The sequence below is a fragment of the Culex quinquefasciatus genome, chromosome 1 (assembly GCF_015732765.1).
Source record: "Culex quinquefasciatus strain JHB chromosome 1, VPISU_Cqui_1.0_pri_paternal, whole genome shotgun sequence".
NCBI lineage: Eukaryota > Metazoa > Arthropoda > Insecta > Diptera > Culicidae > Culex > Culex quinquefasciatus.
Genome location: NC_051861.1, coordinates 52,550,845 through 52,565,677, shown reverse-complemented (window position 1 = coordinate 52,565,677; position 14,833 = coordinate 52,550,845). Strand labels below are relative to the sequence as shown.

General features: G+C 39.8%; 1 protein-coding gene across 1 annotated transcript; it reads left to right on the top strand.

Annotated features, from left to right (window-relative positions):
• Window positions 1–476: 476 nt before the first annotated feature.
• LOC119769634 (tigger transposable element-derived protein 1-like) lies at window positions 477–2,441 on the top strand. Its single transcript, XM_038262845.1, has 2 exons — window positions 477–2,064; window positions 2,341–2,441. The coding sequence occupies exons 1-2, from the start codon at window positions 477–479 to the stop codon at window positions 2,439–2,441; spliced, it is 1,689 nt and encodes a 562-aa protein (XP_038118773.1).
• The last annotated feature ends 12,392 nt before the right edge of the window (window positions 2,442–14,833 follow it).

Here is a 14,833-nt window from a genome sequence, read left to right as displayed (position 1 = left end):
CCCACCTCCAACCCTATTTTTAGTTTTTTGTACTTTTTTGCATGATTTTATAAATATATTGAAAAAAAGGTATTTTTAAAATTCAAAGTTATATCGAGAAAGTTTATAATTTTCAAAGTTTGCATTTTGTTTTTTTTTCTATTTGTTGAATGTTGTTGTGGCAAAAATCACCATCATTAGTATTTTATGAAAATCAGATTATTTAAATATAGAAATTTATCCTTTAAAACTGGCGTTTTATTTACAATTTAAGTTTATCAAACTTGATCGATTTTGTTGAATATATTTTAAGACTGAATTTGCAATATTCAAAAAATTATCTAGCGTAACGTCACGGTCTCGTTGACCGTTGCAAAAAAAAATGTTATGTGTCTGTTTGTTGTTTTTAGCCTTATTAAAAAATACCTAGAATTTGAAAGAAAATACAACCAACATTCCGGCTACAATTATATTATTTCATCTTGGTTTTTTAGATCATGGCCCCAACTGATCTCAAGAAATCGCGCAAGACCTTGAAACTTGAACAGAAGTACAAATGGATTCAGTTGGTAGAAGGAGGAGTAAAGAAGAGGGACGTTTGCGCAAAATATGGCGTGAAACCGTCTACGCTTCGAACCATTGTGAAAAACAAAGATAAAATTAGGACGCAGGTTCAGAACTCTTCGGACCTTGCCAACCGTAAGACTGCTTATTCACGTGCTCCAGCTCTCGTACTGCTGGAGAAGGCGCTGCTCATTTGGATCGAAGATAACACTCGTAAGAAACTACCGATGAGTGGAGAATTGATTAAAGAGAAAGCCTTGAGATTATACAACGCTCAGAAGATGGAAAACCCGTCCTTGACAACAAGTCCGGACTTTTGCGCCAGTAACGGCTGGTTTGATAGGTTCAGAAACCGTCATTCGTTGAAGAACATTAAGATGAAGGGAGAGTCTGCTTCTGCAGATAAGGAAGCGGCGGAACGGTATCCACCTGAATTGAAACAGATTATTGAAAACGGCGGTTACACAGCGGATCAAGTCACTAATGCTGATGAGACCGGTCTGAACTGGAAGCGCATGCCAAGTAGGACATACACACTGGAAGGATCTGCTGCTGGATATAAAGAGGCTAAAGAGCGCATTACATTGATGTTCTGCTGTAACGCATCCGGGGACAAATTGTTTAAACCCCTGGTGATCAACAATGCTCTTCGACCAAGGTCCATGAAGGGAATGGACATGAACGAACTTTCAGTGCACTGGCGTGCCAATCGCAAAGCGTGGATGACGCGAGCAATTTTCACGGATTGGTTTCACAATTGCTATGTTCCGGAGATGGAAGTGTATCTGGAGTCCAAAAATCTCCCCTTTAAAGCATTGCTTTTACTTGATAATGCATCCAGTCACCTCGAAATCGAGCATCCCAACGTGCAGTTTGCCTTCCTGCCCCCCAATACAACATCATTAATTCAACCACTCGACCAGGGATCCATCTCAGTTTTCAAGAAACTATACGTGAAACAAGCATTCACCTTTATTCTTGACCAGATGGAGAAAAATCCCGGCATGAAAGTGCAGGAAGTTTGGAAAAAGTTCACGATGAAAAATTGCGTGGAGTACGTTGCCGTTGCATGTGCGGCTATAAAGAAAACCACTCTGAATCGATGCTGGAAGAATATATGGCCGGAAGTCGTGGACAGCAATATTGGAAGTCAGGATTGCTTGGACAGCCAAATCAAAAGACTTGGTACTTTGATTTGTGGAGGAGAATTCGCTGACAAAGACTTGGAGGAGATGCTAGCCAGCGAATCGCTGGATGACGCGGACTTGTTGGAAATATTGAGAGAGATGGAAGAGTTGCCGACGGAGAATCTATCCGAAGAGGAAGAGGCAGACCCCCAACTTTTCGAGGTGGACCAACTTCTAAAAGGAATGCACATTGCTGAGCAATTGATTGATCATTTCATTGACAACGATCCTCATCTAGAGCGTGCTGTTGCTTTTAAGAACGAGATCAACTCTGCCATGGCTCGATACTTCGAGCTTATGAGATCATCCAACAAGATCCTTGAATCAGCATTGGGTGAGTAACAGTCACGTTTGTTTTTAACAGAAAAAAAAATAAATGCACCACCAATAAGGTGCCTTATTTAGAAAAAAGGTTTTAAAGTTTTTTTTTCAAATGCATTTTTTTAATTATAGTGTCACCAACGGAAAAAGATAAGACATCTCAGCAACCCGAACATTGCTTGTCAATCGACCTCAACATCGACCGCGCACCAAACAACCCTGGTAAAATAACACAAACATTAAATACTTCAAATACCTAACTTAACAAATGTTTTTTTTTCAATTACAGTTTCATCAGAAAGCACCGACTCCGATGACATCCTTTCTGAGCCGGATGGAAACTGGCCAGCACGGCGCATGCTGCTCGTTAGTAGTGATGACGAAGACTGAGGGTTCTGATTGTGATTCTTAAGCTAACTTTTTACTTTCATTATGCCGTAAATATGAATTAGAAATAGAAATAGACACAGAACTAAAGCGAAAACTGAATTTTATGAAAACCTAAGAAATCTACACTTTAAAATGTATAAACTGTGTCTCGTTTTGATTAGCTTTAACTCCCGAGAATCTTCAGATGTCCTAGATTATCTCACTGAGACTGACAATCATGTTCGTGACTCACTTTAGTTCTCGAATAACAAAGAACAACTCGATATGATGTCCTTGAATTTCTAGAAGTACCCAACATAGCAGTTCACTAGTTCCATAAACAATAAATATGCATTTAAAATCACTTAAAATAACAATCCCTTTTTACGGAGATCATCAGGTCATAACTTGCTGGAGCTCCTGGGTGCCCAAAACAATCCAACATGGCGCAGAGTATCCATCGTTTTTCACTGAAGCTACCTGAAGCTAAACCGATGACTAATACACCCATATAGACCCCCGTTGATCTGGTAGATCATCAGTTCATAACTTCCGGGAGTTCCTGGAGAACCTATTACATTCCAACGTACCTTAGAATATCCATCGTGGTTCAGTGAAGCTACCTGAAGCTATACCGATGACTAATACACCCATATAGACCCCGTTGATCAGGTAGATCATCAGGTCATAACTTCCGGGAGTTCCTGGAGGACCCATAACAATCCAATATTGCGAAGGGTATCCATCATGGTTCACTGAAGCTACCTGAAGCTATACCGATGGTTAATACACCCATATAGACCCCCGTAGATCAGGTAGATCATCAGGTCATAACTTCCGGGAGTTCCTGGAGGACCCATAACAATCCAACACAACCCAGAATATCCATCGTGGTTAACTGAAGCTACCGGAAGCTATACCGATGGTTATTACACCCATATAGACCCTCGTTGATCAGGTAGATCATCAGGTCATAACTTCCGGGAGTTCCTGGAGGACCCATAACAATCCAACATGGCGAAGGGTATACATCGTGGTTCACTGAAGCTACCGGAAGCTATACCGATGGTTATTACACCCATATAGACCCCCGTTGATCAGGTGGATCATCAGGTCATAACTTCCGGGAGTTCCTGGAGGACCCATAACAATCCAACATGGCGAAGGGTATACATCGTGGTTCACTGAAGCTACCTGCAGCTATACTGATGGTTAATATACCCATATAGACCCCCGTTGATTAGGTAGATCATCAGGTCGTAACTTCGGGGAGTTCTTGGAGGACCCATAACAATCCAACATTGCGAAGGGTATCCATCGTGGTTCACTGAAGCTACCGGAAGCTATACCGATGGTTATTACACCCATATAGACCCCCGTTGATCAGGTGGATCATCAGGTCATAACTTCCGGGAGTTCCTGGAGGACCCATAACAATCCAACATGGCGAAGGGTATACATCGTGGTTCACTGAAGCTACCGGAAGCTATACCGATGGTTATTACACCCATAAAGACCCCCGTTGATCAGGTGGATCATCAGGTCATAACTTCCGGGAGTTCCTGGAGGACCCATAACAATCCAACATGGCGAAGGGTATACATCGTGGTTCACTGAAGCTACCTGCAGCTATACCGATGGTTATTACACCCATATAGACCCTCGTTGATCAGGTAGATCATCAGGTCATAACTTCCGGGAGTTCCTGGAGGACCCATAACAATCCAACATTGCGAAGGGTATCCATCGTGGTTCACTGAAGCTACCTGAAGCTATACCGATGGTTATTACACCCATATAGACCCTCGTTGATCAGGTAGATCATCAGGTCATAACTTCCGGGAGTTCCTGGAGGACCCATAACAATCCAACATTGCGAAGGGTATCCATCGTGGTTCACTGAAGCTACCGGAAGCTATACCGATGGTTATTACACCCATATAGACCCTCGTTGATCAGGTGGATCATCAGGTCATAACTTCCGGGAGTTCCTGGAGGACCCATAACAATCCAACATTGCGAAGGGTATCCATCGTAGTTCACTGAAGCTACCGGAAGCTATACCGATGGTTATTACACCCATATAGACCCCCGTTGATCAGGTGGATCATCAGGTCATAACTTCCGGGAGTTCCTGGAGGACCCATAACAATCCAACATGGCGAAGGGTATACATCGTGGTTCACTGAAGCTACCTGCAGCTATACTGATGGTTAATATACCCATATAGACCCCGTTGATTAGGTAGATCATCAGGTCGTAACTTCGGGGAGTTCTTGGAGGACCCATAACAATCCAACATTGCGAAGGGTATCCATCGTGGTTCACTGAAGCTACCGGAAGCTATACCGATGGTTATTACACCCATATAGACCCCCGTTGATCAGGTGGATCATCAGGTCATAACTTCCGGGAGTTCCTGGAGGACCCATAACAATCCAACATGGCGAAGGGTATCCATCGTGGTTTACTGAAGCTACCTGAAGCTATACCGATGGTTAGTTCTCCCATATAAACCCCCGTTGTTCAAGTAGATATCCAGGGCATGACTTCCGGGAGTTCTTGGATACCCTGATTTGTGAATGGCCCCTTATCCATATTTTGTGGATGACCCCTTGTATAAATGTTTTATTTATATGAACATAAAGTACATTAAAAAAGAAAACCCCGTTTTACGCCAAAACCCCGAAATAACGCTCCCCCGATTTGCGCCCAACAGAGCGTTATTTGGGGGGAGCGTTATTTCGGGGTTTGAGCGCAATTCGGGGGGCGCAAAACGGGGGAGGCGCAATCGGGGGGAGCGTATTTAGGGGATTTAGTGTAATATTCAACCTTCCAAAATTAAAGCTTCCAAATTTACATTATTTTTTTGTGTACATTGCACTCTACCACTTCAGTAAACAAATTACTTTTCACTTAGTTCAAAAGCTTGTTGTGTTCCGTCAATCAACTCTGAGATGAAAATGACAAATGACATTTCTGCCAGAGTAGTAGAGAACTACGCTGAAAACAGCGAAACACAACGCAAGTGTTCCGAATTTGTGGGTGCTCCGAATATGTGGGATGACTGTAATAAGCGAAAACAAACCAGCAGATCTATGCTGCTTGTTTTGACTTTGCTCCACTTTTGGTGGAAATTAGTGTGGTTCGCGATTAAGATGTTCTCGAAAAACTAACTTTTCAGTAATGGACTGATTGTTCGACTCCTTTTGCAAAAAAAATCTCATGTATTTTTCAGCGTTTTGGCTGTAGTGGCACAATAAATAAAGAAACCTCCTTACCACGGACAAACGGGCATGACACCAGCAACAAAATTTCTGCAAATTTCCGAAGCAAACTATCACTTGCACCATCTATATTAAAGTTGTCGAAGTAGCATCGCACGATCACGCATGATTTCTCAAAATATTATGCAATAATTAATTCAAACATTTAGCATTAGTATACTGCCGTTCAAATCAAGTCCGGCCCATATTACGTCAATTTTGAGTTAATAATGCTGTTTGGTTCGAAATCATGTGAACCATCAGAAAAACCAATGAAATATAAAACTTTGTTCCAAAAACCGTAGAAAATCCACTTTTTCGAAAAAAATTACACTTAGCCTTTGGTCGGGATAAATTTGACTTGCTTTTTTCTCGGCCGAAAGGGAGGAATGTTAGTCCGATAGTTGAAGTTGCAGACTCATCAAGCACATAGTTTTTTGCTATATACTTGTTGATACCGCTTGAGACCGTTGAATCCACAGCATCTCCTTCAAGCATCACGTGATTAATGTTTTTTTGGGTTAGTAGGATAAGGTATTGGCTTTTCGATGCCTCCCGAACTACGGCGCTATGGGGAGGACTTTCATAACAGACCCGTCGGCGAGCCTTCCGAGCAACGGTACTATGGGAAGGTATTTCTGGTTAGCACACAAAATCACTCACACACAGTTATTTTGCTCCACTATTAACTCGACGATCCAAATTGTCAGTGCGTCTTTCGATCATTATATAGAAATGGGTTTTTCACAGCAAATGAATAAATCCTCAAAAAATTTAAACACAATTCACCCGACGCCGTGCCTTCCAATCAACGATGATTGGAAGGGCTTTGAAAATCACAAAACAATAAATTAAGACACACCCAATTCACGACCAAAGGCACTCACAAAAAAAATCACTTTTCACCCCGAATATTTTTTACACCACCTTTACAAATTATGCACTCACCCCATACGAACAGCGACACAAAAGCACACAAAAAAATTAATCTGAATAATCACGACTTCGCGTCCCCACTTCCAGCGCACCAATGATGCTATTATTCGATTACCACAATCATTCACGAACAGCGACACAAAAGCACACAAAAAAAATTAACCTGAATTATCACGACTTCGCGTCCCCACTTCCAGCGCACCAATGATGCTATTATTAAAACAACCTATCCCTCATGGGTTTCCTATACACATACCATATTTCTTTTGAAAATTTAATCTAGATTTTTTCGATTACTCAAAAACGAAATAATATTTTTGCAATATATTTGAAGCTAATTGTAGATTGGAACAAGACGAACAAATTGCTTCCCAAAGAATGCAAAAATATTATGTCGTTTTAGAGTAATCGAATAAATACAGAGCGTTACGCCTGAAAACTATGCGAGGTTACTGGACATAGAAATGTCATGTAGAATAAACAATATTGTTCTTGTCCCAAGTAGCAAGAAAAACATCGCTCTTTATTTTGTTGTTCAACAATTGCTGCATAAGTGTTTTTATTTGATAATTATTGAACAAGTGTCAAAAAATTTGGTCAATTGTTCACATTTTGACCAAAAAAACCTTGTTCAACATGGCTGTGTAACACAAATGCCAAATCTAGCAACGGATTACGAACAGTTCATTTTGAAGTTTATTCTGACGTCAAAGCAACATGCTTGTAGAACTCGAAAAGCAAAATGACATTTGCAGACAAGATGTTTCATTTCAGTTTGCTAAACGTTATAACATAGTAGATTTGACCTTTGGCCTCGGCTGGGATTTCTCGTAAACTAGTTGTTTATGTGAAGTTCGCGTTCGTGTTCTAAACACTGAGCAAGGACATGTTGACGAAACAAGAAAGGATAGTTCTAAAAATAGAAACAGCTTATGTTCGAAAGAAGTTTTGGCAAACTGTTAGTGAACTTGGTAAAACCTACACTGAAAAAAACCAATTCTCGAAATCGTGAATTAAATTCACGAATGCGAGAACCACGAAGGAATATCAGACATGCATTGGCGCTGCACGCGGTTAGCACGCGTGCTATTTGAACGGTTAGCACTGCGCTTTCAATCATAGCACTCGCCCTGGCACTCTAACACCAGGTAACCAGGTTGATTTTTCATTTGTTGATTTAAAATTGCTGTCATAATTGTCTAGAATGTGATGGATCCAACATCAGTAGATTTGGTGAAGGGGTAGTGTTTAAGAAATGTAAGCAGAAGATCCATGGTTCTAATCCCCTCAAGGTAAACTATTTTTATTCTTTTTGCGAAAAGCGTAACAATATTTTTAATCAACGCAGATTATTGTCCAGGAATCAAAATAACAGTTTGCATATAATAATGAAGCTAATCGTTGCAAAGTACCCGAAAATCAGTTCCAGTTGACCTGGAGACCTAAAAGGACGTGGCCTGGCTGGCAGTTAAATGGGTATAGAATTTAAATTTCAATTCTTTGAAGATTTGGCGGGCCCTGAGATTAAATTGTTATGGAAAAATCTGAAAAAGGTATGTTACATTTGTAAGAGATTCCTATCAGCCGGTGATTAAATTTGCTTGAAAAAAAGACCCTAAAATGGAAAAAATCCTATGAGTGCTAAATGGGAGTGCTAAATAATAGCACTGGCACTGGGCTAGAGCAGCATGCTTTGAACTTGGTGTGAGTGCTAAATTTGATGTGCTAGTGCAGAGCGTGCCAATGCACGCCTGGGAATATATTCACGTTTATGGTGCAAATGCACCATACTCATGAATAAATTCCTTCGTGGTTCTCACATTCGTGAACTTAATTCACGATTACGAGAATTGATTTTTTTCTGTGTAGATGACCGCAGACTTCTTATTGACGTTTAGGCCTGCTCATCCAACATAACCCCTCGTGGAAAAAAGTAGACGCGCGCCCGGACTTGACATTTGGAGTGATCTTGAGTTCGATACTTGCCCTGAGCATTCTTCATCAAAAAGGAAAACTGAAAATGCAGCACCGGGAACCAGCAGCAGTAGTAGAGTAGTAGTAGTAGCAAGCGATGTTAATTAGCACTCAAGCATAATTGAAAAAAAAAAAATCCCTAAGGCATAATTAAGAAATTGAATGATTTTTCATGGTTGATATTTTTTTATTATCCATCATTCATAAATGGCGTACAAACTAATAAATTACAAAAAAAAAAAACTGGTAGTTAAATATCGTAATGCGACATTTCTCACAAATAAAGGATTAAATGAATAAAAAATAACTTTTGAGCGAACACCTTGAACATATTTTATGAAAAGCCTGTTAAACATTCTTGTCTGCCACGATATGTTCTTGAACGGTTATAAAAACGTTTGCCTAACTCCCTCCTGAATCTTAAAGGCAGAATGTTGCTAAATGGTTCTAACGACGTTATCCAACCCGGTTCAGAATCATATATAGTCAAGAGTTCTTATGACATGTTCAACAAACGTTATCTATGCAAGTAGGACGTGCGCTGGTAAAACTTAATTAAACCACGCACATTTCTAACGGGTTAAGAGATGTTCAACAACAGAAAAACGTGCGCTTTTTCCAGCGTTCAAGAGTTCTCAGGGACGTTGGGAAAACATAGTAAATGAGTTCAACAACAAGTTCGGAAATCTTTTGGCGAACAAAGTGTGCTACTTGGGACGTGCTTCCCCTGAAACGAAAATGTAGCTTGACGGGACAACATCGTAAAACTGGACTTTTAAAAGGCACACCAAAACAATCACTACAGTTTGGCCAGCTTATTTATTTAACACTAAAAAAAATTGAAAAATTGAATATAAACCGATTCTTAGCGATTCTATTTTCAATTTTCAATGTAATTTTTTTAAATAAAAGGTTTCTTTATATGCTTTAAATGAGGTTTCTCACCTCAAACGCTGCTCCTTTCGTTGTTCCGTCACTCAAAGAAATGGCTGGCAAAAACTCAAATTTCAACAAATTCGTTTATTAAAGGAAGCAAAAGATTCGTTATTCAGTTTTAAATTTTTCATTTTTTTTTTCAATTATAAAGAAACCTTTTATTTAAAAATTTACATTGAAAATTGAAAATAGAATCGCTAAGAATCGGTCAATATTTTTTGAAATTTTCGTCTCCTAGAAAGTTATTGGGCTTGCCAATCCAATCCTTTCTCGAAGACACCAAAATTTTATCTCGCACTTTCTGCCTTCTTGGACCAAATTCAGGAAAAGCATCTGAGAAAACCATCAACAAACAGTTTGCTAAACGTAGCAATTCAAGGTTAAGTTTTAGAGAAAGGTAGTTGTCCACATGTTGCTACTTTCGCCATACTGCCAAAATTCGTTCGACCTCGCGGTGTAAATGCTTTCCGGTCCTCGATGGGCAACGTTCCGGTGTGAAATTTTGTGTTTGTGCGAATGCGCACGTGGAAGTGCCACCCCAAGACGGTTATCATTTCAATTATGTCGACCTAAACAACTCCTCGCGGCACCGCTATCAAACTTGCTCGCACGCCATCACGGCGAGACAGACAGATAATTTTGATGACTTCAGAAGCGGCAGCAGCAGCCGTCACAAGGGAGACATCCATCGCGTCGTGACGAACTCATGGCGTTGAAGAAAGCAGAAGCATAGTTCAGTGGCAGCTACTTGGCCAGTCACGATATCACGTAGGGCGCGCGCTGATTGTTCCCTCCAGTCTTGGCACTTTGACTCTTTGGAAGGAATAGGGCAGTTCATCAGACTGGCGGATGGACACGTGCAAGAGGAAGAGTCTGTCATATGCAAATGTGGCTGTTTGTGGCTGGTTATTTAACACTTTGCTGGGATGCCACATAACAGTCATCCAGTAGGGTACCAATCAGTAAAGTTCGGTCGCGTAGTGGAACGTTCACTTTGAACCTGTGCAACTGTCGGTTCGGTGCCATCACGAACTACTAAATTGTGGATGGGTGCGTTTCCGCGAATGGACCGACCACGACGAAGGCGGTTTCAAAAGGGGTCAGACCAACCGACATAACGGGAGCTGGCCTTTGTCTTCCGAATGGAATAGTTGGAGGTGGCGGCATTGTGATTGATTCTTGGTAATGTATGCCATGAAAGTGCATCTGCCGCTTTGCAGGACAGGCCTAATTAAACAACAACTTTATAATCAAACTTGGATGACTGTCCCAGGAAAGCTATTCAGACGAACAAAGAAGGGCGATTGCACTATTAGCAATACAATCACGTTTACTTATGCGCTTTGACCTATAAAAATTAATGCGAGACTAGTCTAAAGATTTACTTCAGCAGCACTAGACACGTGTTAGGAGTAGTTTTTTTTTTTGATTTATTTATTTGGGTTCAAGGACTAGAGAGCCTATATCAATTTAAAATAATGTTTGTCAAAACACGAGATTAATAACAATAACAAACATTGTAAAACTGTTGTTTATAATAATCTGATAGTTTTCGTTATATTTGAGCTTGTTCGTTACGAGAAACGAGCTAGCACCAAAGAAAAACTAAGTTTTTCAAAATTAAATTTGAATAAAATTGGGTGTTTTCTCCCAAAACATTTCATTTCACTTTATAGGTCCCTATTAAGGACTACTTAACTCAAGAGTCATTCGGGTCCGAAGAAGTACTCATGTTGAAATGTTGTTCATATTTCAGTAATTTTTAATGAATAACGTTGGTTATTTATTAAGTTAATGAATTATGTAAATAATTTTTGTTATTTAATAGGTTATTGAATTTAAAATGACCTTACGTTTTACCATATGGGTACCTCCTTGATGCTAAAACGTAGAATGCCGCCGGTTTTTTAATTGAAAAATTGCAAACTGTGTGTAAAAAAAAAAAAACAAATTAATCCACCTATCTGGTTGATGCCTTTCTCACTCTTTACCCACAATTGGTGATGTGATGGTTTTCGACAGAAATTTCATCTATTCTTTTCCGGAATTAAAATTACAGAATTATTATTTATGTGGTCATTACTTGAGACAGTGTTGTCAGATCTTCATTGTTTTGGACTCATTGGAAAGGTTAACTAATGAGCTCCCCTCCCACTAACAATTACTCATAAGATCCTCTGTAATTACTCTTAGCTTTAAGAACAATGTAATTACAAAAGCCGACTCGGTCCTAACCTGGGTGCGGAATAGTGGTTCGCAAAACGGCCTCAATTTGGAACTGTCAAAGTGGAACCAATTTACTGTTCGCCAAAAGTAGAGAGTGTTGTTATCGATCATTAAAAATTGTTTGTTTTTTTTTTGGAAGAATGAAAAAAATGTGTGGCTTTTGAGGACCTGGAGTTTAAGTCAAGAAATCTTAAGAAAGTTACAGGCGAGATCATCATTTTTTTTAATTATGAATGTTAATGGAGTCGATGCGGTTTTATCCATCCAAAAGTTGTCTTTTTTGCTTGATTCCGTTTGAAAACCTGGTTTACTAAAAATCTTCTCTGTTTGTTGGATCAGTATCGCTAGAATTAGCGATATTTTTTCGCTGGACCAGAAAGAGCTGCATGATTAAAAAATCATCCAGGGAATTTATCTGCAACATCGCAGAATGACACTCTCGCCGCAGTTCTTCGTCACTCGGAAAAAAGAGAAACCTCTTCTAACTGATCGATATTTGAAAACACACACAATTTTCCAGCAAAATATGTAAAATACGAGAAAAAATGAAACACAAGCTACTGATTATAAAACAGCTCATTTTCCAGTAAGAAAAAAGTCATGCTTGTGCTTGAACAGCCTCCTACTTTGTGGATGTAAACAAAGTGGGACCATTCGAAAATCACGTTACGCATTCTCTCTATTCATCACCCAGGTCCTAACCAGGTCCCTGCACCGAAAAGGACCTAATAAAAATAATTTTATGAAAAAAAGGTTAACTAACGATGGGTCAGATGATGGTCCGGACATAGTGTACATACATTTAAGTGAGATCTAGATCTCGAGACAAGGTTGTCAGATCTTGAAACATTATGTTTCATTGGAATTTATTTCGTACACAGAAAAAAAATCATGGTAATATTACATCTGGGAAGGAGTACATCTTTTATGTCAGAAAAAGGTGAGATTTTACCTCTGGAAATGTGTTTTTTTACCACTTTTCTGGTGTAATGTCACATTTTTAGTCTTAATTGAGGTAAAATTACATCATAAAAGAGGAAATATTCAACCTTCCAAAATAACAGCTCCAAATTTGCATTATTTTTTACTGTGTAATTTATCCAACAATGAGTCGCATGATTGTTCCGGACATCGTTTTGATCAAAATTACTGAGATATGTTGTCAAAAAACCAAAAATGACACTTAAGTGGCCATACCTCAGGGACAGGGTTGCCAGATCTTTACAGATCAATAGCGATCTATGGGATACCAAACCGGATGGAATGAAACCTCCCGAGCTTAAATCGGACCAGCCAGTGCTGAGAAAACTTGTCAAGAATTTTGACTTCCATAAAAACCCGCACGCATATACACACATAAATACGCACATGCACATACATTTGTTCAGTTTTCGATTATGAGTCTATAAGTATACATGAAGGTGGGTCTACAATGTTTTTATAAAAAGGTCATTTTTAGAGCAGGATTATGTCAGTGAGGAAGACAAAATCCTGGAAAGAGATTCGTAATAATCTGATCCACCAGAGGAGGGGTCCGCTTGGAGTTTTGCTTTATTTGTACCTGGATATTATTTTGTCCATCTTATTTCATTGAAATTCGTAAATTGAATGTTTAACGCAATCGTTTAATTATATTGAAAACCTAATATTTGTTCGTCGGCGAGAATGTAGGAACGGCTTCAGTAAACAAAACGATTCGCTTAACTCAATCACATTTGACCAGAAGCGTGCCCAGGCTCTGACAGAAGGGGGGCACTCGTATGGGAAATTTTTGGATTACGGTATTTATGTATGACCTTGGCTCCCATCCCTGGTGAAGTGGGGACGTGAAGTCGTGATTATTCAGGTTAATTTTTTTGTGCTTTTGTGTCGCTGTTTGTATGGGGTGAGTGATTGTGGTAATCGAATAATGGCATCATAGTTGTGTTGGCAGTTGGGACGGAGTTCTGTGGAAGGTCCAAAGTCGCGTGTTTAGATTTTTGTGTCCTTGTTGTTTTATTTGTTGTTTTATTTATTGTTTTATTTTATATTCCATATGGAGTTTTAGTTTTTAAATTAATGTTATTTTTTTTACAGTTTCCTGAGGCGTAGGCGTGGCAGAATGGTTACGCTGTTCGCTTTGTAAGCGGAAGGTTCTGAGTTCGATTCCCATCTGCTCCTATCGAGAAATTATGGAAAGAAGGAATTCTGAACACTTGAATATGAACGAACAATTCAAAGGGGGATGGCGTCGCTATTTTAAGACCAAGTTTTCCACTTTTTCTCCATCGAAACCGACTACTTTATCGACTTAATTTTGCTGGGCGAGATAGGACGCCGTCTATTTTTAGACGATGACTCAGCACTTTTCCCCTCTTGCACTTCAAAAAACCAGATGGCAGCACGATGTAGCGCCACGTCCCTATTAGCTCGCGGCGGGGTTCGATACCCCGTCCTTTGGGTCAGCAGACAAAAATGCTAACCATTTACCATCGAGGTTTAGTTGACTAGAAGGATTAAGAATGCTATAAGAATCCAAGAAACTTAATGGGAATCTGAGAACCTTAGAACAGACATTGCAATATTGAATGCAAAGTTGAATTCAAGAACTTACTCGGCTGCATACTCGTTAGGTGAATATTGAACATTCAACACGACCAGAATTCACCATAAAAAGCTTGGTGAACCGAATTGGAAAGCTTCCAAAATGAATCCAAAAACATACGAAGAATTTAGGACTATAAATAGATTTGACCGGCCGCAGCACTTATCACGGTGAATCCTGGCTTCACACCCGTCTTACTAACACCCTCAAACCTCACGTGATACTTTGTCGAAGACGCAGCCAATTTAGCGGTCTTCATCACTCAAGTATCGGACTAAAATTCCTATCCACTTCCCCGTGTCTTACCACTGGTCTTGGCCGGCGCTGTGATTGGCTAGCATGATAGGGACATTTCAAAGTTGCGAAGTGCACTTAAGTGGTGATGATTGGTTCCTACTCTTCATCTGTGGTCCACGGAGTAATTCATGGAGGTCCTGGTCAATAACAGAGTAGCAACTACGGGTAGACACCTATGCTATGCTATGCTATTG

Bases quoted from the DNA above. Each gene is read 5' to 3' on its own strand.
- LOC119769634 (XM_038262845.1), top strand. From the start codon at position 477: ATGGCCCCAACTGATCTCAAGAAATCGCGCAAGACCTTGAAACTTGAA. The intron at 2,065-2,340 runs GTGAGTAACAGT...TTTCAATTACAG, and splicing joins GATCCTTGAATCAGCATTGG to TTTCATCAGAAAGCACCGAC.